The sequence below is a fragment of the Lichenostomus cassidix genome, chromosome 4, assembly GCF_008360975.1.
Source record: "Lichenostomus cassidix isolate B80296 chromosome 4, HeHo_3.0, whole genome shotgun sequence".
NCBI classification, from domain to species: domain Eukaryota; kingdom Metazoa; phylum Chordata; class Aves; order Passeriformes; family Meliphagidae; genus Lichenostomus; species Lichenostomus cassidix.
In genome coordinates, this window is record NC_139484.1 from 57,517,408 (window position 1) to 57,542,576 (window position 25,169).

The following is a 25,169-nucleotide window of genomic DNA, read 5'->3' on the forward strand; positions in this document are numbered from 1 at the left end:
CAGATTTTGGGTATTCCCCGTGAGTTTTGGCATGGATCTGTGAGCACTGAGCAGTGCTGGGTGTCCCTGCAGGTCTGTGTACGATGGGGAGGAGCACAGCCGCTTCATGGAGAAGCTGGAGGCGAGGATTCGCAACCACGACCGCGAGATCGAGAAAATGTGCAACTTCCACTACCAGGGCTTCGTGGATTCCATCACCGAGCTGCTCAAGGTCCGGGGGGAAGCCCAGAAGCTGAAGGTGAGGGGAAATCCTGCTCTGACATTGCCCTGGGGGACTCTTTTTTGAGATGGTCCAGCTTCCTTCTCTCTGTGGAACCACCTGAAAATCCAGGGCTGGATCTTTTCATCTTTTTTCATAATTTCGGTTAAAAAAATTTGTAAAAAAAATGCATATCTGAATTCTTCCTGGAGAATTCTGAATTCTGAATGAAATCCTGAATCGGTCAAAATCTGACAATAATATGGCCAAGCTGGACTGGTGTGGTGCATTAAAAGCACCAGAAAACTTGATCCTGTTTTCATTAGAAAAAGTGCTTTTTTTCATGGACCTTATTCCGATTTCTTGAGCTAAAAAAAGTTTGGTACCCTTTAAAAGTGTGCAGGAAGAACCACGTGAAAATCCAGGGTTGGATCTTTTAATCTTTTTTCATCGTTTCTGTTAAAAAAAAAATTATAAAAAAAATGCATATCTGAATTCTTCCTGGAGAATTCTGAATTCTGAATGAAATCCTGAATCGGTCAAAATCTGACAATAATATGGCCAAGCTGGACTGGTGTGGTGCATTAAAAGCACCAGAAAACTTAATCCTGTTTTCATTAGAAAAAGTGCTTTTTTTCATGGACCTTTTTCCGATTTCTTGAGCTAAAAGAGGTTTGGTAGCCTTTAAAGGTGTGCAGGAAGATGAGGGAAAGGTGGGATTTACCCAGTTCTTGGAAAGGTGCGTTTAGTAATATGAAGAGAAGCCATTTGTAGGATGAGAATGTGGATAAGGGGTGGGAAGGAAGGAAAGAAAAAAGGACCAGGAGGTTGGAGGTGTTTGGGATCAGGTGGGCTTGGAGTTGAGCCTTGGTTTCTGTGCCTTAAAATACAAATATTCCAGATTTGGGGAGTATAAAACAGCACATCAATGATTTAATCAGTGTCCCAGGGCACAAAACCTTCCTGGTTTTCCTCCCCAAATCCAAACAGGGCAGGGAGAGGCGGCTGTGCCTTCCCTTCCTGCAGGAGCAAGGTGGGACCTTGGTTGGAAAACCAAAAAACTTCCCAGAGTCACTTGGGGAATGGGGCTGAGTCGTATGGCTCCCAAAAAGTTGTGGATTGTCCCCAGGGAGATTTTCTGGCTGAGTGGAGCCTGTCCTGTTGGGAAGGACCTTCCTGGTGTTCCAGACCCTAGAAAAGCTGAATTTCTAAATCATGGGGGAAAAATCTTCCAGAAAAAACAAATTATCTGGAAAAGAAGGAAGAACTCTAATTCAGTGTGCCAACTGCTGCCTTTAACACATTTACAGATGGATTTAAAGCTACCTGGGGCATTTCCTGACAGGTTCTAACCTGACCCATCCAAGGTTCCATCCCAAAACCAGGTTTGCTCTCAGTCTCACCTTCCTGGAGAATACCCCGAGCAGGATTCACCCAGCAATTACTCGCAGGATGAAGCCACTGGAAATACCATGCAATAAGTCTCTTTTTTCCCCTATTTTTTTTTCTCCTAAGCCATTGTTTCCAGCCTAGAATCCCACATTGTTTGTTTGCTGTTGCTGTTCCCATTCCAGCAGCCCTTTGTTGGTGGCTCACTGTGAAGTCCATCGCTGTCCCCTCAGGATCTCTCTTGATTTCCATGCCTATGTGATCTCTGGAGCACCACATGGCAAAAACATCCCCAAAAACGCCTCGCAGAAAGGCTGAGGCCTCTTTGTGCAGCTTGCCCTGGGGAATCATCTGTGGATCGAGTGGTGAGAGTGGGTTTGGTTCCAACCATTCATCCTCCATTTGATCTGCGCCTTTGAACCGGGAGGGAGCAGCAGTGGAGGGCAGGGGTTTTGCAGGATTGGGGTTTTGCAGGATTGGGGTTTTGCAGGGTTGGGATTTTGCAGGATTGGGTTTTTGTAGGATTGGATTTTTGCACGATTGGGTTTTTGCACGATTGGGTTTTTGCACGATTGCAGTTTTGTAGGATTGGGTTTTTGCAGGATTGGGTTTTTGTAGGATTGGATTTTTGCAGCAACGTCCACACTGTTGGTGTTTTAGAAGTGCTGAGCCTGATGGGCATGTGTCACCTCTTTAGGGTTGGATTTTTGCAGGATTGGAGCTTTGTAGGATTGGAGTTTTGTAGGATTGGATTTTTTCAGGATTGGAGTTTTGTAGGATTGGAGTTTTGCAGGATTGGGTTTTTGCAGGATTGGGTTTTTGTAGGATTGGGTTTTTGCAGGATTGGATTTTTGTAGGTTCGGAGTTTTGCAGGATTGGATTTTGGTAGGATTGAAGTTTTGTAGGATTGGATTCTGTAGGGTTGGAGTTTTGTAGGGTTGGATTCTTTAGGACTGGATTTTTGCAGCAATGTCCACCCTGTTGGTGTTTCAGGAGTGCTGAGCCTGACGTGGATGTGTCACCTTCCCTCCCTCATGTGGCACAAAACCCTCAGGGCTCTCGGGATGGATCTGGGTGACCCCAAATGAACTCAAACCTGATCAGAACCTGAGCAGGAAATTTTCTAGCCTGTTTTTTTCCCTGAGAAAACCAAGCATTGGGTTGGGAATTTTACTCCTTGAGCAGCAGTTGGCTGCACTTGAACCCAGGGGTGCCCAGGTGGGCAGGAGGCTGGTGGCTGTGCCACCCTGGGGTGACAGCAGGGCAGGGCAGTGCCTGTCCTGTGCTGGGACAGCTCTGGGACAGGAGACTCTGAGGGGCTGGAGGTGTTCAGGGAAGGGAACAGAGCTGGGAGGGGTGTGGAGAACTCCTGAGGGAGCTGGGAAAGGAGCTGAGCCTGGAGCAAAGGAGGCTCAGGGGGACCTTGTGGCTCTGCACAACTGCTGCCAGGAGGGGACAGCCAGGGGGTCAGGCTGTGCTCCAGGGAACAGGGACAGGAGGAGAGAGAACAGCCTCAGGCTGGGCCAGGGGAGGCTCAGGGTGGATTTTGGGGAAATTCCTGCTGGCAAGGACTGTCCAGCCCTGGTGGAGTCCCCATGGCTGGAGGGATTTCAGAGCCCTGTGGATGTGACACTTGGGGACATGGGGCAGCGGTGGCCTGGGCAGTGCTGGGGATGGTTGGACTCCAGGATCTTTTCCAGCCATGATGATTTTGGGATTGTGTGAATGGAATTCCCAGAGCAGCTCTGCTGCTCCCGGATCCCTGGCAGTGTCCAAGGCCAGGCTGGGCATTGGGGCTTGGAGCAGCCTGGGACAGTGGGAAGTGTCCCTGCCATGGCAGGGATGGCACTGGATGATCTTGAAGGTCCCTTCCCACCCAAACCATTCCCTTATTCTCTGATTCAGCTGTGTCATTCCTCATGGATTTTTATCCCACCTCATCCTGTGTTATCCCAGGCAGAGCTGTCCTTCCTTCTCCAGGAATCTCAGATCACATGGCTGAAAATCTTTTTTAGGTCTACAGCCTTTTGACCTGTCAGGCATAAACCAGAGATTGTTCCTTCTTAATTTCATAGAATCCTAGAATTGTTTAGGTTGGAAAATCCCTCTGAGCCCAACTCCAGCCATTCCCAGCACTGCCCAGGCCACCACTGCCCCATGTCCCCAAGTGCCACATCCACAGGGCTTTAAATCCCTCAGGCACGGGGACTCCACAGTCCTTTCCAGGAAGGAATTTTCCCTCATGTGGAGAAGAAACCTGGGAGCAATTCCTGGAAGTTCCTGAGTTTCCAACACAAAGGATCACTCCAGTCACTCTTCCCTCGGGAGGTGGAATTCCCTGATGGGGACAGGGACAGATCCAGAGCAGGGTCACACCCCTAGTCCATTCCCAGCATTTCTCTCCAGCACCCTTTTCCCCTCTGGGATGATCCCAGGGGACTCTCTGAGCCCCCAGCACAGCCCTGCTGATGTTCTGGGATATGGATGGATGGAGGAACAGCCTGGACATCCCATAAATCCCTGGAGCTCTCCCAGTGTCTCATCCCTCCCATGCCACCTGTCTGTCCCCTGTGCCTGTCTGGCCTGGATTTCCAATCCCCAACTTGGCTGCCCAGGATTTGTGTCCATAATCCTCCCCTATTTTCATCCAGACTTTAAGGAACAAACCCAAACACAACCCCTGCCCCCAGGAAACTCAGATTGTGCAGGAAGACTCTCCATCCCTCCTTTTTCCTGGAGTTGGGATTGATGTGTAATTTTAACAGAGAACTCCTCCAGCCTCGGCATTATTTTCGGAGCAGTTTTAAATTACCCGACACGGATTCCTTTTTCCTGGTGGGATTTTCAGGATCTGAGCAAATCAAAGGATCTTTGGAAGAGATGCTGAGCTCCTGCTCGTAAAAGCTCCATACATCCTAAAGGAAATGAGCAGGTTTGGGAGAGGGCAGGGAGCCAGGAGAGTGCAGCTACTGCAGCAGGGGGAGAGATGGGATGCAGATGCTGGAGGGAAAATCATGGATAACTCCTCTCCTTGGATCCTGGGAAGCTGGAAAAGCAGCAGGACTGGTGTTGGAATGAAAGGGAACTGGTGAGGTTTGATGTTTTTGCTCCTTCTGCACCACAAACCTTCCTGGTGGAGGTTGGACCAGGCTGGGAAATCGTGGTTGCCCAGGATCTTTGCCAAGAGGGGGAAAATTGGATCCTGAATCAATTTTGTATGGATGAATCCCAAAGTTTTTCTGTCTGACCAGGGTGAGGTCAAAAAGGATGGAGATTGTAGGATAGTGGAATTGTTCAGGTTGGATCATCAAATCCAGCCATCACCATGTTCCCTGTAAAGCATATCCCTAAAGCTCCTGGTGTTTTCCAAGCTCTGGGAAAGGTTTTGCTTCCAGAACGAGCAGAACTGCAGAAAACAGGCAAGAAAGAGTTCCTAAAATGGGATAGAAATCCAGCAGCAGCTCCCAGCTTGGGAGAACCTGGATCAAACTGGAAACCTTCCACAGGGACAAGCCTGGAAATGAATATTTCCATCTTTAGGAGCAGCAAAATGAGTATTTTGGGGAAAAAAGGGATTTTATGGCTTGGAAACCTTGGAGTGATGTGAGTCACCTGAACCCTGAGCAGTCCTGCTGGAATTCCCTCGGGAATTGGCTGCTCTTCTGGAGATCTGGAGCTGGGAACGTTGGCTTGGAAATTTGTTGGTTTTTCCAGCTGTCCCAGGGTTTACAGCCTTTCCCTGCCTGACCTTGACTGAGTTTTCAGGAGAATTCCCAAAGTCCTCTTCCTCCGTGTTGGCTAAATAATGGATGAACTCCTGATTTTCCATCCCGATGAGCCTAAAAATCCCATTTATTCTCCTGAGGGTCCTCACTGGGGCTGGGAAGGGCTCTTCCCATTCCAGGGAATCTTCAGCTTTGCCAAATGGGGAATTTTTCAGCCCAGAGTCTTAGCTTGACAGGATAATCCAGAAAAAAATATGGAGTTTTTTATCCCAGGTATATAAATATATACAGTATATATAAAAATATCCTCTTAAACCAGCCAGGAGAAACATCCAGAGAGAGGTGAAGATCTAAAAGGAAGTTTTATAGGAATTTCTATAAATACAAAGAATTATTTATGGGGAAAGCTGATGTTGAGGAATCCATTCCTGCTGGGATATGAAGGAGTTAAAACCTAAATGGAATTTATGTGGTGGTGGGCAAGGGAATGAATTCCTCCCCACTCAGGATGAAAATCCAAACTGGATCCATGAAAACTCCAGCATTTTAAGGCTTCCATCCCTCATTATTAATTCCTTTTCCCTTTCCATTTTTTCCAGCAGCAAGGAGCAAAATCCCTGGATTTGTCCCCCAGTAGCAGTGGCTGTTAAATCAGCAATAAACAGCTTTTCCATGGAATGGGAGCTGCTGTGGGGAGGGATGGTGTTTATGGACAGTTTGTTTTGGTGGGAAGATCATTGTCCTGATTTATGGGATGTGCTTTGTCTTTTCCCCAATATTCCTACAGAACCAAGTGACAGACACCAACCGGAAGCTGCAGAACGAAGGGAAAGAAGTAAGTGATGCATGCAGACCTGGAATTCCAGCCTGGATTGGGATGGAAGGGACAGAAAAATCGTTTATTCCACCCCTGTCATGGACAGGGACACCTTCCACCATCCCAGGGTGTTCCAAACCCATCCAGCCTGGCCTTGTATCCTTGTTTTCCCTTTCCCACATCCCCAGGTTTTCCTGGTGGAGTTTGATCACTGAAAAATCCCTGTTTATTTGGAATGATGAGAATTCCCTGTCCTACCTGGACTTGTGTCCTTGTTTTTCCTTTTCCACATCTCCAGGTTTTTCTCTTGGAGTTTGAGCACTGAAAAATCCCTATTAGCTTTGGGATGAGGAGAATTCCCTGTCCAACCTGGCCTTGTATCCTTATTTTCCCTTTTCCACTTCCCCAGGTTTTCCTGGTGGAGTCTGAGAAATCCCTGTTTATTTGGGATGACGAGAATTCCCTATCCAACCTATATCCTTGTTTTCCCTTTCCCAAATCCCCAGGTTTTCCTGGTGGAGTCTGAGCACTGAGAAATCCCCGTTAGTTTTGGGATGGGGAGAATCCCCTGGGAGCGAGAGGCCACATCCTGCCTTTGAGAACCAAAAAACTTGGAAGAGATGCCTCAAATGGGAAGGGGAAATAATTTTTTGGAATCCACAGGACGTGCTCCAAGGCTCCTTTGGTTTTGCTGCTCCCTCAGTTGAAATTCAGGGAATTTGGGGAAGTTTCTGCCGCTCGCTGAAAGGCCCTGGAGCTGCCCTGTTCCAGCCACATTCCCCGAGCTTTCCATTTATCAGAGCAGGATTTGGGATCGTCCCACACTTGGGATGAACACCAGGAAGGTTTTGTGATCCTAACAGAGCTTTTTCCCTGTTTTCCAAGCTGATAATTGCCATGGAAGAGCTGAAGCAGTGCCGACTGCAGCAGAGGAACATCTCGGCCACGGTGGATAAACTCACGCTGTGTCTTCCCGGTGAGGAATCTCCCCCTGCTCCTCCTTTTTGGGTTTGAATTCCCAAATTTTGCTTCCTTTTTGGAGCAGTTTGTTTGAATTCCCGACTCTTTGCTGTGTGTTTAAAGTCTCAGATCTGTGTTTTCCTTCTTTTCCAGTGCTGGAGATGTACAGCAAACTGCGGGAGCAGATGAAATCCAAGAGGTAAATTTGGTGTAAATTGGGATTTTATGGGAAAAGTCCAAGGAATTGTTCGGTGCTGGGTAATTTAAGGAGATTCTCAGCAGTTCAAAATCAGCCTTTCAGGGTTAAATTTCCTGATTTTTGGCTGGTTTTCCTTGTGATGCTGTGGTACAGCTAAAAACTGGGATTGCAGTGGGCTCAGGTTTTGGGAATTAAGGTGAATAATCCTTGGTTTTTTATGGAAGTTTAATATTGTCTTGCAGCAATCAATGATTGTTATAATCTAAATTTCATTCCATGAATGCCATCATACAAATCTTAATACAGTCTGAGATTCCAGGGAATGTGGGTGGAAGCCAAACACCTGGAAACACCAGGGTGGTGGAAACTGGGGAGAAACCTTAAAACTCCTTTGCTGTAGAAATAATCCTTGAAAAGAGGGAGCTGAGCTCCAAACTTTTGGAATGCTGGGCTGTAAATCCAGGAGTTTCTCCGCCCTGCCTCTGCTGAGGGGTGAAAATTTGGGATATTGGCTGGAACTCAGGTTGGTTTGAGTGACTGGGGAGCCCTGGGAGTGGCAAACTGAGCATGGAGCAGCTGCTGGGGAGAGGTAAACCTGGCTGGAAAAGCTGGGAAGAGCTGGGAGCAGTCAGATATTCGGGATGAGGGGATCAGGGATGGGATGGGGTGGGTAGGGATGGATGTGACCCCTCAAAGCTGCTTGGAGGGGTCAGAGGGAGCAACTCCAGGAGCTCCTGGCTCTTCCCAGGAAGGCTGGGCTGAGTTCTCTGAGTGTTCCAAGGTTTTCAGTGGGAGCAGCGAGGGGCTGAGCTGCTGACAGATGTGGGAATTCCTGCAGGGAATCCATGTGCTGCTCCATCCCTCCCTCTGCATGGCATTCCCAGGCTTTGCTGAGAATTGCATCTTTTCCCCTCCATTCTTTGGGTTGGTTCATTTAGAAACAAATCCAAGCTGAAAGCCACATTTGAGGAATATTGGAAGCCTTGGCTGTTTTTTTCCCAATTTTCTTTGTCTGGGTTTGATGGCTTCATTCACCAAACAGAGTTCAGGATATTCCATGGATTTTATCTGCACCACTTTTCTCTTGGATCGTTTCAGGATGGGCAGCCAGGGGGGGCTTGCTGCCAGCAGGGTTGGGTTTGGGATTTATGGGGTTTGTATATGGGATTAATTGGAATTGAATTTGGAATTAATAGGGTTTGTATTTAGGATTAATAGGGTTAGTATTTGGGATTAATAAGGATTGAATTTGGGTTTAATAGGGATTGAATTTGGGATTAATGGGGTTTGTAGTTGGGATTAAATAGGGTTTGTAGTTGGGATTAGTGGGGATTGAATTATTGATAAATAGGGATTGAATTTGGGATTAATGGGGATTGAATTATTGATAAATAGGGATTGAATTTGGGATTAATGGGGATTGAATTATTGATAAATAGGGATTGAATTTGGGATTAATGGGGTTTGTATTTTGGATTAAGAGGGATTGAATTATTGATTAATAGGGATTGAATTCGGGATTGAATTAATGATTAATAGGGTTTGTATTTGGAATTAATAGGTATTAAATACAGGATTAAGAGGGATTGAATTTGGAATTAATGGGGTTTGTATTTGGAATTAATAGGGTTTGTATTTGGGATTAATAGGGATTGAATTCAGGATTAATAGGGATTGAATTTTGGATCAAGGGGGTTTGTATTTGTAATTTATGGGGTTTGTATTTGGGATTTATGGGGTTTGTATTTGGGATTAATAAGGATTGAATTTGGGATTAATAGGGTTTGTATTTGGGATTAATAGGGATTGAATTCAGGATTAATGGGGTTTGTATTTGGGATTAATGGGGTTTGTATTTGGGGTGGATAACCTTCTCTCTCCCAAGGCAGGCAGCAGGAATTTGGGATGTTTATAAACCAAACTCAGACATTTTCCAAATGGAGAATCCATGGGAAAGGAGCACCTTGTCGAGGGAGAATCCCACAAATCAGGGCTGAATCCACTGGGGTTGGGAATGGGAAAAGCCACTGAGAGAATTCCCTGGAGTTCAGGCAGGAATTATTCTGAATGGGAATATTAAGGCTTTTCAGTGGGGTTTGTATGTTTTTTATGACTAAACACTGTTTCTCCCCCAAAATTCCAAGTGTCAGGTGCTTGTGTCCAGAATTATCCATGGATGTGGCAGCTGAAATTCCCTAAATTCACCTTCAAAGTGACCAATGTTGATCCTAAATCTGCTTTTATGGACCCTATTAATGGTTCCCTTTTCATTATTTTTCACTTTGGACCAGATTTGGGGTCAGAACAAGAGGAACAGTTCTTGAATCCTATATCACCACTCAGGGTGGTTCCATATTCCAGTAAATGGCAAATCCCATGGATTTCCCCTTTGAAGAGGGAAAAAATGGGAGGGAATTTGAGAAAAAATGGATTTCTCAGCTGAATTTCCCATTTGGCATCCAAAGTTTGCTTTTATGCAGAAAGGGAGGATCCAATGGAATTGGGTGTGACCAAAATAAAAAGGAATTCTTCATCCATGGAATTCCTGCATTTTTTAATTTATGAAATATTCCTTTTGGGATGGAGAAAGGAGTTATTCCAAGATGGAGAAAATCATGGAGCAATTGATGGTAGAAAACGCATCTGTTGGATCCCTAATCTGGGATTTGGATCCTAGGTTTTTTTTTTCCTTTTGTCTGAATAAAAAATAATTTTGGAAAGTGGTTTTGATGGTGTTTGAGAGGAGGAAGTTGGGATCAGACCCTGGAATTCCCATGGAAAAAGGGCTGAGCTCCTCTCCAGGGTTTCACTGCACAGTAGGGAGCTCTGTGTCACCAGCAGATCTGTTGGGTGCTAATTAATTAATTAATGAGTCAGACAGTGGTTTATCAGCCTGCAGGATTGATGGGATATTCCCAACTCCAGGATTTCATCTCTCTGTCAGGGGTGGTGGAAATGGGATGAGCTGAGCTTGGAATTCCCTCCCACCCCGACATTCCAGGGTGGAACGGAATTCCAGAGCCTGGGGTGAAGCTGCAGAATTCCCACCTCATCCTGGGAATCTGCAGAATTCCCACCTCATCCTGGGAATCCTTTTCCCCCTTTTCCAGGCACTACCCCGCCCTGAAGACCCTGGAGCACCTGGAGCACACCTACCTGCCCCAGGTGAGCCACTACCGCTTCTGCAAGGTGATGGTGGACAACATCCCCAGGCTCAGGGAGGAGATCAAGGAGCTCTCCATGTCTGACCTCAAGGACTTCCTGGAGAGCATCCGGAAACACTCGGATAAGATCGGCGAGACGGCCATGAAACAGGTGGGATTTGGGGGAAAATTGCCATTTTTTGGGGAGAGGTTGGAGGTTTGGGGGTGTGGAGGTTGTGCTTTTCCAGCCCAAGGCGGTGATTGAGGTTGGAATTTTGTTCCTGGGTGAGGAATGGTTGTTCTTTCTGAGGTTTCTCCTGGAGTTTGATCCTGGTTTTTAAGGCATTGGGAAGTGATGATCCATGGTGTCTTTGGATTCTCCCACCTGGAGTTTTCCTTGGTTTCCTGGCAGTTTGGGAGGTGCAGTTGGGGCTGTAACTCCCCACAACTTGTATTTTTCACTTGTATTTTCCAATTCCCAACACTGAGGTGTTTGTGCTGCTTGGGGGACCTGAAATATAGAGTTGATCCCCAATTTCAGGATAAAAAAGGACTTTGTGCATTGCAATTTAATGAATTTTGCATCCTAATTTTGCATTATTTTAAAAATCCTGGCTAAACCTGGTTTGTAACTCCCCAGAACTTGTATTTTCTACTCCTATTTTCCCCTTGCCAGCATAGGGCTGTTTGTGCTGCTGGGGGACCTGGAAACTGGGTTGATTCCCCAATTTTGGGATAAAAAAGTAGGAGTTTGTGCATTGCAATTTAATGAATTTTGCATCCTAATTTTTCATTAATTTAAAAAACCCAGCTAAACCTGGGTTGTAACTCCCCAGAACTTTTAACAACCTGGGTTGTAACTCCCAAGAAAAATACAAGTATTTTCCACTTGTATTTTCCCCTTCCCAGCACTGGGTGTTTGTGCTGCTGGGAGATCTGGAAACACAGGCTTGACCCCAATTTTGGGATAAAACATTATAAGTTTGTGCATTGCAATTTAATGAATTTTGCATCCTAATTTTGCATCAGTTTAAAAATCCCAGCCAAACCTGGTTTGTAACTCCCCAGAACTTGTATTTTCTACTCGTATTTTCCCCTTTCCAACACAGGGCTGTTTGTGCTACTGGGAGACCTGGAAACATTGTGTTGATTCCCCAATTTCGGGATAAAAAAGTAGGAGTTTGTGCATTGCAGTTTAATGAATTTTGCATCCTAATTTTGCATTAATTTAAAAATCCCAGCTAAACCTGGTTTGTAACTCCCCAGAACTTGTATTTTCCCCTTCCTGGCACTGGGTGTTTGTGCTACTGGGAGACCTAGAAATATTGTGTTGATTCCCCAATTTTGGGATAAAAAAGTAGGAGTTTTTGGTTCATCTCCTCCCAGCTCTGAAATGGCTCTGAAAAAGGACTTTGCAGGAATTCCAGAGCAGTGGCAGGGAAGTCTCACCTGCCATGGTGATGGAAGGCTGGGAAGTGCTGATTTTTGGGAAGCACTCAGCTGGAATTCCCAGGATCTGCTGGGGTTGTGCTGCTGTGTTTATGGGCAGAGAAAAGTTTGATTTTGTGTCTCACAACCCCCATCCATTCTGGGGCAGAATTGAACTCGAGGGTTTTATTAATTAATTAATAATTAATTAATTTAATTCCTTGTCTTTCCGCCGCCTTTTTGTCTTCCCAGCTCCTTTCTGGTTTTTTGGGAAAGCAATGCCAGCCTTCCCTTGTGGAATGGAGGTGTAGGGAGAGTGCTTGGGCATCCAGATGTGCCCAGATGTGCCCAGTGGTGATGTCTTTCAGGGCTCCAGGTGTTGGATTTTACTTGGGAATTCTGTACAAAAATACTTCTTTTATTCCTTGTGGCAGGCAGAGCTTTGGGACTGTTCTTCCTTGCTCCATGTGACTGGGAAGGAAATTTAATTTCTTTTTGATGCCAAATTAGTACGGCGAACACTTGATTTAATACAGCAATTTTTGTATCCTCTGAAGGATATTTATCAGTTTTAGGGACATCAGAGGGTGCAGGTGTTGTCTGGTAGTTTCCAGTTCCGTGCTCAGGATTCTGGGAGAGAAATTCCAACCTCCTGGCTCTGTGCTGATGGATGTGGTGGGAGAGATGTGGACATCCAGCCACGTTTCTGTGGAATTTAGGCGACCAATCTGGAGAAATTCCCATCATTTCAAAGAGATAATTTTGCTCCTCTGCCTGGAGATCCTTCTGTAGCTCTGTGTTTCCATCCCTTCCCAATCCCCAGTGCTACTCTTCCCATTTTTCCCATCCCTCCTGCTCCTGGGGCTCTGTTCCTTCTCCACCTCCTGCTCTGAGGGAATCCTGTGGCTTCTCCTGGTGTTCTCCTCACCAATTCCAGCCCTTCCTCCTCCTCCTCCCGAAATTCCCTGCAGACCCAGGACAGGCCCAGGGGATGGTGGGGATTGGCTGCTCCTGCCCTGCCCAAATCCAGGAATGGGGAGCCTGGAATGAGGAGTCACTGAAATTCTCTGGAAATAAGAGGGAAGTTGGTTCTTCATCCTGTGGGTGACAGAGCTGTGGAGCAACTTGTGCATGGTTTGCATGGAATCCTGGATTGGTTTGGGTTGGAAAGGACCCTAAATCCCATCCATTCCCACCTCATCCATGTTCAGGGACAATTCCCACCATCCCAGGTGGATCCAAGCTGTCCTTGGACACTGCAGGGATCCAGGGGCACCACAGCTGCTCTGGCAATTCCAGCCCAGCCCCTCCCCACCCTCCCAGCCAGCAATCCCTCATTCCCAACATCCCAGCCCAAGCTCCCCTTTCCCACTGGGAAGCCATTCCCTGTCTCCTGTCCCTCCATGCCTTGTCCCCAGTCCCTCTGCAGCTCTCCTGGAGCCCTTTGTCTTGGATAATACAGGGAATTTCGCATCTTCCAGCTTCTCCAAGTCCCATCTTCCTGCTGTTTTATGGGAGTGATGTGCAGATTTTAGCAGGGTTTTCCTTCCCCCTTTGTGGGATCAGAGTTATCTCCCAGCTTGGAATCAATGTTTGGATTGGGGAGGAAGCTCCATTTGCCACTTCCACTTGGAAAAACTGATCAGAAATGATCCTGGGATTGGAGCAAAGTGTGCTCTGTTCATCCTGCAGGAAGTGCTGCTCCATGGATGGGAAGGGGTGAGGAGCTTTGGGAGCTCCCATATCCCCCAAAATCCAATCCCAGACTCCCAAATCTCCTCCCAGATTGCCAACCTTCCAAAATCCAATCCCAAACCCTCAAAATCATTCCTGATCTCCCCAAAATCCACTCCCAGCTGCACGAAATCCAATCCCACACTCCCAAATCCCATTCCCACATTCCCAAATCCGTGTCCCTCTGCTGACAGCTGTCCCTTCCCAGTATTCCCAGTATCCCAGCCTGGGATTGCTGGGACTTTTCCCTGGATGTGGATCAGCTCTCTGGAAAGGAGCAGAGCTGGCAGGAGGCCGGGAGAGTCAGGGAGCTGCGATTGGCAGCTCCACGCATTCGGTTTAAATTAGGATCATATAAATTCCTTGGAAATTGTTTGATTTCACCAGCGGGAGCAGAGGAGGCCTCGCTCCAATGGTGAGAGGAAATGGGGTTTTTGTAACATCACAAATCCGAGGCTGCCGCTGACAAGGGCTGAACATTTCATTTTTGGGATAATCAGAAGGATCTGGCCAGGAGCGCTCGGAGCTGTGGCTGTGCTCCTGGCTGGAATTCAGGGATGGGGGAGCTCTCCTTCCCTCCTGGGATGGAATCACTGAGGCATTTTGGGGTCTCACTGAAGAGCTCTCCTTCCCTCCTGGGATGGAATCACTGAGGCATTTTGGGGTCTCACTGAAGAGCTCTCCATTCCTCCTGGGATGGAATCATGGAGGCATTCCTGGTCTCACTGGGGAGCTCTCCATTCCTCCTGGGATGGAATCACGGAGGCATTCCTGGGTCTCACTGAGGAGCTCTCCTTCCCTCCTGGGTTTTGTCCCGACCTGAGTTTTATTACCTCAGTTCCAGGGGAATTCGCTGCTTTCCAAACCTGGTCTGAATTCCCAGATGGAAGGAGCTGCACACTCTGGAATTGTACTCGGATTGTCCCCATAAACCTGGGTTTGGGGTTTGGGGGGTTTTTATAGGGAGCTGAGTTCTGGGCTGGCCAGGATGGAATTCCACCCCATGAACACTCACTGGGATCCAGGCTGGATTGTTGTTATCTCACTCTGGCTGGAATGTGCTGGGAATGTGGAAGAGACCACTTGGGATGGAGTGAGAGCCCAGGAATAACCCATCCAGGAGCCACCCATGGATCTGGGGTTGGTTTGGGTTGCCTTTCCAGAGGGGCAGGAAAATCAGGAATTGTGGTGTGGGAATCACTGAGATGAGGTGGCAGAGCTGGGCTTGGATTGGTGCAGAGCTGAGTTTGGACAGGATGATCTAGTGGGAATTGGGATAGGATGATCCAGGAGGAATTTGGACAGGATGATCCAAAGGGAATTTGGGACAGGATGATCCATTGGGAAATTCAGACAGGTTCATCCAGTGGGAATTTGGACAGGCTGATCCAGGAAGAGTTGGGAATCACCCATGTGTGAAATCTGGGATGCAGATAATGGTGATTCCAGCTTTATTGGGATCACTGGGATGTGGCACACGGTGATTCCAGCTTTATTGGGAAATCTTGACCCTCCCTGGGTTCTGTTCAAACACATCCACATCACCCCCCGCCCCAAACCCCCAGAAGCCAACACTTCCCAACATTCCAGGGGACTTGGGGACATTTTCCAGTGTCCAACCACTGCCTGGTGACCTTTTACTGTCCCAGAAAAACCTTCCAAAAATGCACGCAGGGTCATATTCCCAATTATCCTCATCCCTGCCATCCCAGGCACTGGGAATCATTCAGGCACCAGAGGCATCGTTTAGAGTCGGTTGGATCCTGGTGACATTCAGGAATGTCCCTTTGCTGGCTGTCACAGCTCTGGCAGCATTCCAGGTCACCAAGCCATGGAATTGTCCCCTGCCACGTGGGCTGCCTGTGCCAAGAGGGCTCAGCCAGAGCCTCTGGAAGCTCCTGCTCTGCAGGGGTTGGGATTTATCCCAGGACTTCCAGAGGAACCCTTGGAGCTGAGCTTTTCCTGCTGCTTTAACGAGCACAGAAAGTCCAAATAAAGCTGGTTATTAAAAGCAGGGAATTTTCTAGGCTAGGAGAGCCTTTGGAAAGGTCACTGTGGTGGCTGGGAGGATTTGCACAGCGGGGTGGGGATAATGGGATGGGGGTTTGTGCTCCTGGGCAGGTTTGGGGAGCAGGAAGTTTATTTTCCAGTCAAATTTAGGAACGAGACCTTCTTAATCTTGGCTCCTGCCGCTCGTCTGCTTGGGATATTAAAGTCTTAGGAGAGGAAATGCATTTTTGGGGTCGGAGAGATGGGGAAGGGAGATGGTCTGGGTTTGTGGGATTTTGGGAAGAGGCTTCCACAACCCATGGGATGCTGGAGAAATGATGGTCACTGAGGAAAGGTGTCACTGGGAGAGCTCAGAGGTGCCTCGGTTTCAACACTCCCAGAATTTAGGAAGTGTTTCCACCCATCCTCTTCCCCCATCAGCCCCCTTTAACCTCATGGAAAACCTGCTTGAGGAAAAGGGGGAAAAGCTTTTTAGTTTTGCACCAGAATCAAATCACAGAAGGCTCTGGAAGACACTGCTCTTTCCTCATCAAGCTTTGGCCCCAAAGTGGTTTTTTTAGGAGTTTAGTGTTTTTCTGGGAGCACTCTGGGAAGGAAGGCGATGAATCACTGGACACTGATGTTTGATCTGGAAACTTTCTGGGACAAACCTCCCCCACTGTCTGCCCCAAACCAGAGCCACCACTTCAGCAGGGCTGGGAAAGACTTCCAGGATCATCGAGTCCAACCTTTGAAATCTGGGACCTCTGTGTTTTCTTCTCTCAGATGAGGTGGGAGAAATCCCAGAGGCAGGATTTTTGTGGGATCTGTCACAGTCTTCCATCCCCACTTGGCACTTTGGGAGCCTGAGAGGTCCCAAAGATGTCTTGGGATGGGATGAAAATGAAGGGAAAAAGGAGGAATGGGAATGATCTGAGAACTGGGAGAGGTTTTTGAAGAGTGAAATGTCAGTCCAGGAGCTTCTGCTCCTTCCCACATCCCAGAATTGGAGTGCAAATGTGCTTATTGCCATGAAAAAGCTTTTTATTCCTCGTTTCCTGGCGTTCCGGGGAAGCTTGCACTGTTTGTTTAGGAGGAATTCTGTGCCTTCAAGTCTGCATTGAAAATTTATACTCCATAGGAGCTTTATTAATAAATGGGGATCCCCTCATGCTTTTTATGGCCTCAGAAATGAAACTGCTAAATCATGGTGCTGTGAATTTCAGCGTCTGGCTGAGGAACAGCCACAGGGACTGTGGGATTCCAGCAGTGGATCCATGGTCACTGGAAAATCCAAACTTTGGCTACAGGGCAGTCGTATTCTGGCCCAGCTTTTTGTGTGGTTGCCTTTCAGACCTTTTAAAAGTCCTGAGATCCAGAGATGTTTGGAAATAAATCCTTTCATCCTTTCATCTTCCAATCTTAAGGGACCTTAAGGACCATCCAGTTCCTTAAGATGTCCAGGGACACCTTCTCCTGTCCCAGGCTGCTCCAAACCAAATCCAGCCTGGCCCTGGACACTTCCACCTGCTCTTGAGCATCTTCCAACCACTGTGATATAATTAATCATTCATATTTAATAATTAACAAGGCAAAGGGAAAGTGCTAAATTGAGGCAGGAGCTCTCCTTGCTCCTTCCTTGGAGCCATCAGGAATTGCTGTCGTGTTAATGGGATTTCAGCTGAGAAAGGGAGGTTGTTAAACTCCGTTCATCCAGCCTGGACTGTCAGTTTTGGATTGGGCACTGGGATTTTTCCTGTTCTTCCTTCTCCTGGTTCTCATTTCGTGACTGGGAAGTGGCTCCAGGAACACGAGGGTCCTGAGGCTGTGCCAGCTCTGGAGACCCCACAATAAACCAAATTTAATGCCTGATTTGGTGTGGAGGAGAACAGAGGTCTGGGCAGCACAGCCCTGTCAGAAAGGTGATGGAATTACCTGAGAAATCTCTGGGAATGACTCCCATCAGGATGCTGCTGCCCAGGATGATAAATTGCTCAGTTTTCACTGGGATGTCTCAGGCTCATTGTAATGTAGCTGCTCATAAACCTTTGAAATGGGCTGGCTTTTCCTATATTTCTCCTTTTAAAAATTCCAGAAGCATGGAGTGGTTGGATCTCTCAGTGTTGTTCCTGCCCTGCCGCTCTGGAGATGTGGAGAAGCTGAGCAGGTTTTGGGTTCATTCCTGCTGTCACACAATCATGAAGTCGTAGAATGGTTTGGGTGGGAATCTTAAATCCTTAAATCCTTAAATTCCTAAATCCTTAAATCCCATTGCATTCCATCCCTGCCAAGGGCAGAGTCTGCAGGTCTTCCTCCCTGGAGCTGCCCAACCATTTGTGGATGTGGCAGAAGGTCTTGTGCTCTGCCAAGGTCACCCTTGGGGACCCAAATTCCAGGATTTGGGAAGGCTGTTCCACACCCACCCCAAACAGCCCCTGAGCTCAGATTCTGACTTTTCATCCAGGTGAGCAAAACTTGGTCCTTCCTGCAAATGCTGGATGTGAACCCTGGAGCAGCAGAGTGCCAGCTGCACCCAAAACTCCTTTTGAGAATGTGTTTTCCATGGAATTTCCAGGGAGCTTTGCAGTCCCAGCCCTGCTGCAGGGCTGTGAGTGATCCACGTGGAAGGAATGCTCAGATCCACAGGGAATTCTCTCTGGGGGTGCTAACGAGATGAAAATGGGTTAATGTTGGGCTGGGGCTGCTCCAGCTGAGGTGCAGGTTCAGGTTTTGGTGAATGCTGCAGGTTCAGTTTTTAGGGAATGGTCTAGGTTCAGTTTTTAGGGAATGGTGCCTGTTCAGTTTTTAGGGAATGATGCCTGTTCAGTTTTCAGGGAATGCTGCAGTTCAGTTTTCAGGGAATGCTGCAGTTCAGTTTTCAGGGAATGCTGCCATCCTGCCTGCCCTCCCCGTGACACTCAGTGACAAATTGCTCCCGGGTGCTGCAGCAGCGCCGGGAAATCCCACAGCAGCTCGAGGTTCCCTTCCCTCCCAAAGCCCCCAGTTCTGCTGACAGGCTCAGGTCATTTAAGCCTCTCCACATATTCTTCTAATTCCCATCTCTGCCAAATTCAGAACAGCTTTCATTTCGGGGGGAAAAATGTCCTTCAGTTGCTCCAGGCCAGCCCAGCTCTGTTTCCCTTCCCTGTTCCTTTCTGGAGCAGGACAGGTTTCTGGGACAGGGAAGGGGTGGCTGGGACACCCTGGTGGCTTTGATTTGGGGTTTTCCATCTGGATTTGGCTCATTACTTTTTGGTTCATCACTTTTGGTTCATCAAGGACTCTGATAAAGGCTCTAAGTGTTCCCAGGCTGGATTTCTGGGAGAAATCAGAATTTCTCTGGGATTAGAGGGAAAAAGCTGAAACCTGAACTGAGAGGTGTTTTATGCTGGGGATGGATGGGTTTGTCATCTGTGCTGGGACATGTCCAAGGGTGAAGGTGGAAGTGTCACCTGTGGCTGCTCTGGGCTCCAGAAATTTGGATGATCCCACATGCAGGAGAACTCCAGATGAAAAATGGTTCTGCTGTCCCTCCATTCCTTGGATGGAAAGAGCTCCACACTACCAGGGATGCTCCCTGGTTCTGTATTTTCGGGGAGCATGGGATTTGGTGCATCACTGATGGAGTTTTTAGTTCAAATCTCTGCATTTTGGTGTTGACTTGGGCTGAGTTCACCTGTGCCTTGGGATCATGGAATTGTTCAGGTTGGGAAAGCCCTGTGAGATGTCAGTTCAGCCATTCCCCAGCACTGCCCAGGCCACCACTGCCTCGTGTCCCCAGTGCCACATCCACAGGGATTTTAAATCCCCCAGGGATGGGGACTCCACCACTCAGAGTGGAGAACTGGAAAGAAATTGTGAGTCCTGATGCGTTCCCATTCCTGCTGTTCCAAACATCCTCCACAGACACATCCTGGGTAACTGGGCATCTCAAGCCTTTCAAAACTCAGGAATTAGGGCAAAAATCACTCAGAAAAGGAGATGGATGGATGGATGGATGGATGGATGGATGGATCCACGGAGGGATGGAGGGATGGATAGAAGCAGCCTATCAGAGATGATTCTTCCGGGTTGTAGGAATTTTCCCTGGCATTCCAAGTGTGCAGCCCTGTGCTGCAGCAGGAGAAGAGTGCAGGGAGCTTTCCCATGTCTCAGGTAAATTTGGGAAGAGTTTAAGCAGTGTTTCTATGGAAAAACTAAAGCAGGATGCTGGGAAAACCAAGAGGAGAAGCTGTGGAACAAAGCTGGCCCAGGGTGTTTGGTGTGAGTGTCTGGAATGGGACAGGGGAAGGTTTGGGGCAGGAGCTGCTCCTGGGTGGGAAGAAGGAGGAGCAGGAGGTGCCTGGAAATGTTGGTGCCTAAAACTTCCCCTGAATGCAGGAGCTCAAGGGAGCTGTGCTGCCCTGTGCAGGAAAACTCCATTTCCAGCTGCTTTCCCACTGATTCCATCTCCCTGTGCCAGCTTCCTCCTTTGTTTGCCCCTCTAAAAATAACAGAGCTTTCTTCTTGGAGCACTGTCTGCTCCAGGGTTTTTTTTAGCTTCCAAAAGCAGTTGTGAAGCCATTGGGAAGCTGTTCCCCCTTGGATTGGGTGTCAGTGCTTCCAGGCAGGGATAGAAACACTTCCCAGGCGGAGCAGCGCTGAGTGTTTGGGGTTTGCTGGGATTGTCGGCATTCCCAGCGCCTTGTCCTTGGGATCCTGCTGGGGACTGAGCTTGGGGTGGCTCAGCTGGGGTGACTTGGAGCAGCTGTGGCCTTCTGCTTCAGGAGAACAGCTCCAGAAGCTGGGGAGAGTCCTGGATTGAGGGAGGGAGGGAGGGAGGGAGGAAGGAAGGATGGACAGTTCTGGAGAAGAGCAGTTTTTAACTCTGAGCTGCTGTGGGGTTATTGAGCTGGGCTGTGGGAACAACCCTGGATGGTGCACAGGAACTGAACATTAGTTGTGATCTTGGGAATTAGGAATTCTTGGCTGGGTTGGAATTGCCAGAGCAGCTGTTGTGCCCCTGGATCCCTGCAGTGTCCAAGGGCAGCTTGGATCCACCTGGGACAGTGGGAGGTGTCCCTGAACATGGATGAGGTGGAACAAGATGATCCTTAAAAGTCTCTTCCCACCCAAACCATTCCATGATATTTATTGCTTCAATAACTTCTCCCTCCTATTAATTTGCCCATTGGACCAACACTCCCTTCTCCATTGGCTGATGTGTCCATGGATTTTCACAAATTCTGGATTCTTCCTCTTTTCAGTACTTTATTCCCTCTTTCCAACGAAATCCAGATTAGTTTTTTCATCTCCTTTTTTCCTGCTTTGCCTCTTTCCAACCTCTGTTGTTCCTTTCTGTCCACGTTCCATTAAAACTTGCAAAATCCATCTCTGCCTTGACATCCTCACTAGGAGCTGCTGATGGGACAGCATGGAAAAATGGGGTGAATTTGCCATCTCTGGAATTCTGGAATTAGGATTCTGACTGGAGAAACATGGCTGAATTCTCTCCAGGGATTTGTGGCTGAATCCAGGGGAGGAGGTAGCCAGGTCACCTGCTGGTGACAGGGGAGCTCTCTGTGTCCCACCTGCTCAACATCAGACATTTCCATCAGGCTTTTCTCAGGGTTTTATCTCAGGAAGCTCCAGGGATGAGGCTGCAGAATATCCAGGGGTTTTTCCAGGGGGGATTGGATTTGTGGTTGCTTTGTCCTCATCCCTCCCCTTCCACCTCCCCATGCTGAGAAGGAAAAGAGCAACAGAATAACTGGGGAGTTTAGGCCCAGCCTGGACTGGGATCGGCTGGGTTGAGGTCTCTCCTCATCTGGGCACTCAGTCTCAAACTCAATCTCAAACTCAAGCTCAATCTCAAGCTCAATCTCAAGCTCAATCTCCAGGTGCTCCAGGGAAGCAGTGGGGCTGCATCCTTTGATCTGTGTGGGAAATTTTGGGTGTCTGGGATGTGGGGGATTGGTTAATATTGAATATTGATATCTGAGAGCCCTGCGTGGAGCTCTGAGCAATCCCAGAATCCTGGAATGCTTTGGGTTGGAAGGACCTTCAGCACCATCCCACTATCCCAAGTGGCTCCAGCCTGGCCTGGGACACTTCAGGGACCACAGCTGCTCTGGGAATTCCATCCCAGCATCTCACCTGCCTCCAAGAGGAGAATTCCCTTGCTGTCCTCCTGCTGCTGCTCCCCATCAGCCTCTCCCAGGGACTTCCCAAAAATCCATTTGCAGAGAAGCTGGAGATGCTCTTTGTCACTTGAATAGTTTTCCTTAGGCCTGGCTGGCCAGTGACACAAGTGGAACATGGAACTATTAATGAACAGCTCTGCAGGGAAAGGGAATTCATGTCCTGTGGATCAAAGGAATTTGCTGGGGATTAATTCCATTTATTTACAAGTTCAGCTGCTTTGTAAACGTCTCCTTGTCGGGCTGTTCCTGTTAACAGTGACCGGGGCTGGTTTCAATAACCTTTTATTGGGAACAAAGCTGGCAGCAATGTTCTCTGCTTTCCTTCAGGCTTGGTGGCATTGCCTTCCAGCTTCTCCGAGTTTTAACCCCTTGCTGGCAGCGGGATCAGCTCCAGACACAGCATATCTGGAAGCACTTGGCACAGCCTGCAGGGAATCTGGTTTAGTTCTCCGAGCCCTGGATTTGACATGCAATTAAAAGGCTGCGAGCTTTGCTAACTCTTATAAATTTCTTTTGCGAGTGTGGCTGCTAAAGCTCACTTTTATCAGCCACCTGTGCCCGCTCGGGGCTTTTACAGAGGGCTGTTGGCCCCGTAAAGGGGAGTTCTGAACATTGCCTGGTTCAGATGTGATGGAAGTGTCTTTGCAGCGCTGTTGGTGCAGCTGCAGCTCTGAGGGTTTGTGTTTGCAGCTACTGCAGAGCTCGTGTGGGGCCTTGGGTGGACATATGGAGAGACTGCTGGGGGATGGGGGTGGAAAGGACCTGAAATCTCATCCCATTCCACCCCAGAATCCACAGGGAAATTGGACAGGGAAAGAAGCTGTTCCTTGAGCTTTGGAAATGGGACAGAGACCTGGAAGGATGGAGCAGATCTGGACTCTCCCTCTGATGTGTTTGCAGAGATCTCAGAGGCTGGAATGGGAATAAAAGTGTTGGAACAAGGGTAGAGGAGGTCATGGAGCTCCAGGAGGCAGGCTGGGAAAGCTGGGAATGCTCCCTGGAGAAGGGAAGGAGCCAGGGAGAGCTCAGAGCCCCTGGCAGGGCCTAAAGGGGCTCCAGGAGAGCTGCAGAGGGACTGGGGACAAGGCATGGAGGGACAGGAGACAGGGAATGGCTTCCCAGTGGGAAAGGGGAGCTTGGGCTGGGATGTTGGGAATGAGGGATTGCTGGCTGGGAGGGTGGGGAGGGGCTGGGCTGGAATTGCCAGAGCAGCTGTGGTGCCCCTGGATCCCTGCAGTGTCCAAGGGCAGCTTGGACATTGGGCTTGGAGCAGCCTGGGATAGTGAAAGGTGTCCCTGCCATGGATGAGGTGGGAATGGATGGGATTTAAGGTCCTTTCCACCCAAACCATTCCAGGATTGGATAAATCGTAACCTCCATGATGCTGCTCAGCTCCATTCATTGCACTAGAACCTCAGCTGGGATCACCTTCAGTGAACCTGGGACTGTTTGGTTTGTGAGGCACAGCTGGGGGTGCTCTCTGTGCCCAATCTCCTGCTCAGGATCAGGTTTTCGGGTCAGGCCTTTCTCAGGGTTTTATCTTGGAAAGCTCCAGGGATGAGGCTGTGGAATCTCCGTGTGTTTTTCCATTCTGTTCAGTAGGAATCAGCCATGCTTTGTTCCTTCATCTTCCTGGTGACCTTTGTGGGGATGGAATGTTCTTCCAGGATCTGCAAGAACTGACATTCCTGGGCAATGCCATCCTTGTCCCAAGGGATCCCAGCTGGGTGCATTGCTCTGTGGGGTCCTTGGGATGTGGTGATGTCACAGAACTGTGGAATGCTTTGGGTGGGAAGGGACCTTAAATCCCATTGTATGTTCCATATAAATCCCATCCCATTCCATGTTCAGGGACACCTTTCACCATCCCAGGCTGCTCCAAGTCCCAGTGTCCAGCCTGGCCTTGGACACTGCAGGGATCCAGGGGCACCACAGCTGCTCTGGCAATTCCAGCCCAGCTCCACCCTCCCAGGGAGGAATGAAGGATTCATGATGAGAAGCTCTGGGATCACCCAGGTAGAGGTGCTGGAGGTGTCTCTGGTCCATACCCAGAGCTCTGTGTGCAGAGCCTCCAGAGGGGAGATCCTTCATGAGATCATTGTCTGGAATGTGGATTTATCCCATCCAGGGAGCCTTGGATCAGCTCCTCCCCAAGCAGGGACAATCAAATTGTACCCCCAGGGAGGGATGATGGGATTTATGGAGGCTGCACGTGGCTCTGCCCAGTTTTATGGAAACCTCTGAAATGTGGGAGTCCTCCCAGGTGTCCTGAGGCTGAATCCTACAATTCCTGTGGGGTTGTGGCCAAGGACTGGACACCACTGGAGAAAATCCCTGTCTTTATTTAATCCCATCTAACTTTGCTCTTCCTCCCCTCCTGCCGCTCTCCACGCATTCTGTCTGCAAAGCTCTGCCCACCTTGGAGTCTTTAAGGTTTAATTTTATGCTGTGTTTTTATTTTATATCGAAATAAGGGCAGGGGTTTGCTGTTGGCTGATTGAATTATTTCCCTTATTTTATCAGCTTTAGGCTTGTGGAGCCTTAATATCCACGCTGGGACTCCCCAGTTTGTTCCATACATCCCAAAGAGGTTTTTGGGAGACATTTCCCCCTCAGAACTCCAGATTTTGGGTGCCACGTCCTCTCCCTGCTCTGTGCTCTGTGGTTTGGAGATCCCAACGATTTCCTGTGAGTCAGAGCAGCCACAAGGCCGAGGAGAAGGAGCTTTTGTGCCTCACCAAGCCCCGGGAAGGCTTGTTGCTGATAAAATGTTGACAGCCCCCCTCGCTCGCCGCCTCCCGCAGTGCCACCGCGGCGAAATGTCACCAGGCTGGGACAGCTTGTGTACAGCTGAGCTTTATCCCAAACAAACAAGGCCTTGGAAGCCTTCAGTGATTCCCATTTCCCCCCTTTTTCCCCCCCCTGCAAGTATTTATTTGCTTTTCTCCCTTTCAAGCCGAATTTACGGCTTCCTGGCCCCGCCGATCTGCGATTGACTCGAGAAATGGTGGTAAGCAGAGTTCCCTGTGTGGCTGGAGCTGCTGAAATGCCTGCAGGGCGTTGTTTATAGGTCCATGTTCCTCTCTGCCCAGGGAAAGTGAGCCCTTTAATGCCTTCCACATTTCCCAGCTCGGATTCAAAGGTCCCTGGCGCTCGGAGATGGTTTTTGCCGCTTTCCGGGAGAGGCTGTCGGGAATGTCAGCAGGCAGGGTTGGAGTTGTGCCTCTCCAGGTGAGGCTGATGTGGCTGGAAGGTTCCACAGCGGCTCTGGCTGGAGCTGGAGCTTCTCTCACCCTCTGGGCTCTCCTGCCGTGGGAGGAGGTGACACCCAGCAGATCAGGAGGTGTCCTGGCCTGATGCTCAGCTAATTCCCATGGCAGGACATTCCCAGAGCTCCACAGCCA

At 48.7% G+C, this 25,169-nt stretch overlaps 1 protein-coding gene across 5 annotated transcripts in view; it reads left to right on the plus strand.

Moving 5' to 3' along the window:
* Nucleotides 1-25,169, plus strand: part of EXOC6B (exocyst complex component 6B) — a 254,536-nt gene that overhangs the window by 39,135 nt on the left and 190,232 nt on the right. For all 5 annotated transcript variants that reach the window (XM_085059335.1, XM_085059336.1, XM_085059337.1 and 2 more), the window contains exons 2-6: nucleotides 73-238; nucleotides 6,101-6,148; nucleotides 7,016-7,106; nucleotides 7,244-7,289; nucleotides 10,400-10,604. In XM_085059335.1, the coding sequence (XP_084915461.1) occupies nucleotides 73-238; nucleotides 6,101-6,148; nucleotides 7,016-7,106; nucleotides 7,244-7,289; nucleotides 10,400-10,604 (556 nt within the window). The remainder of the gene's footprint in view (nucleotides 1-72; nucleotides 239-6,100; nucleotides 6,149-7,015; nucleotides 7,107-7,243; nucleotides 7,290-10,399; nucleotides 10,605-25,169) is intronic.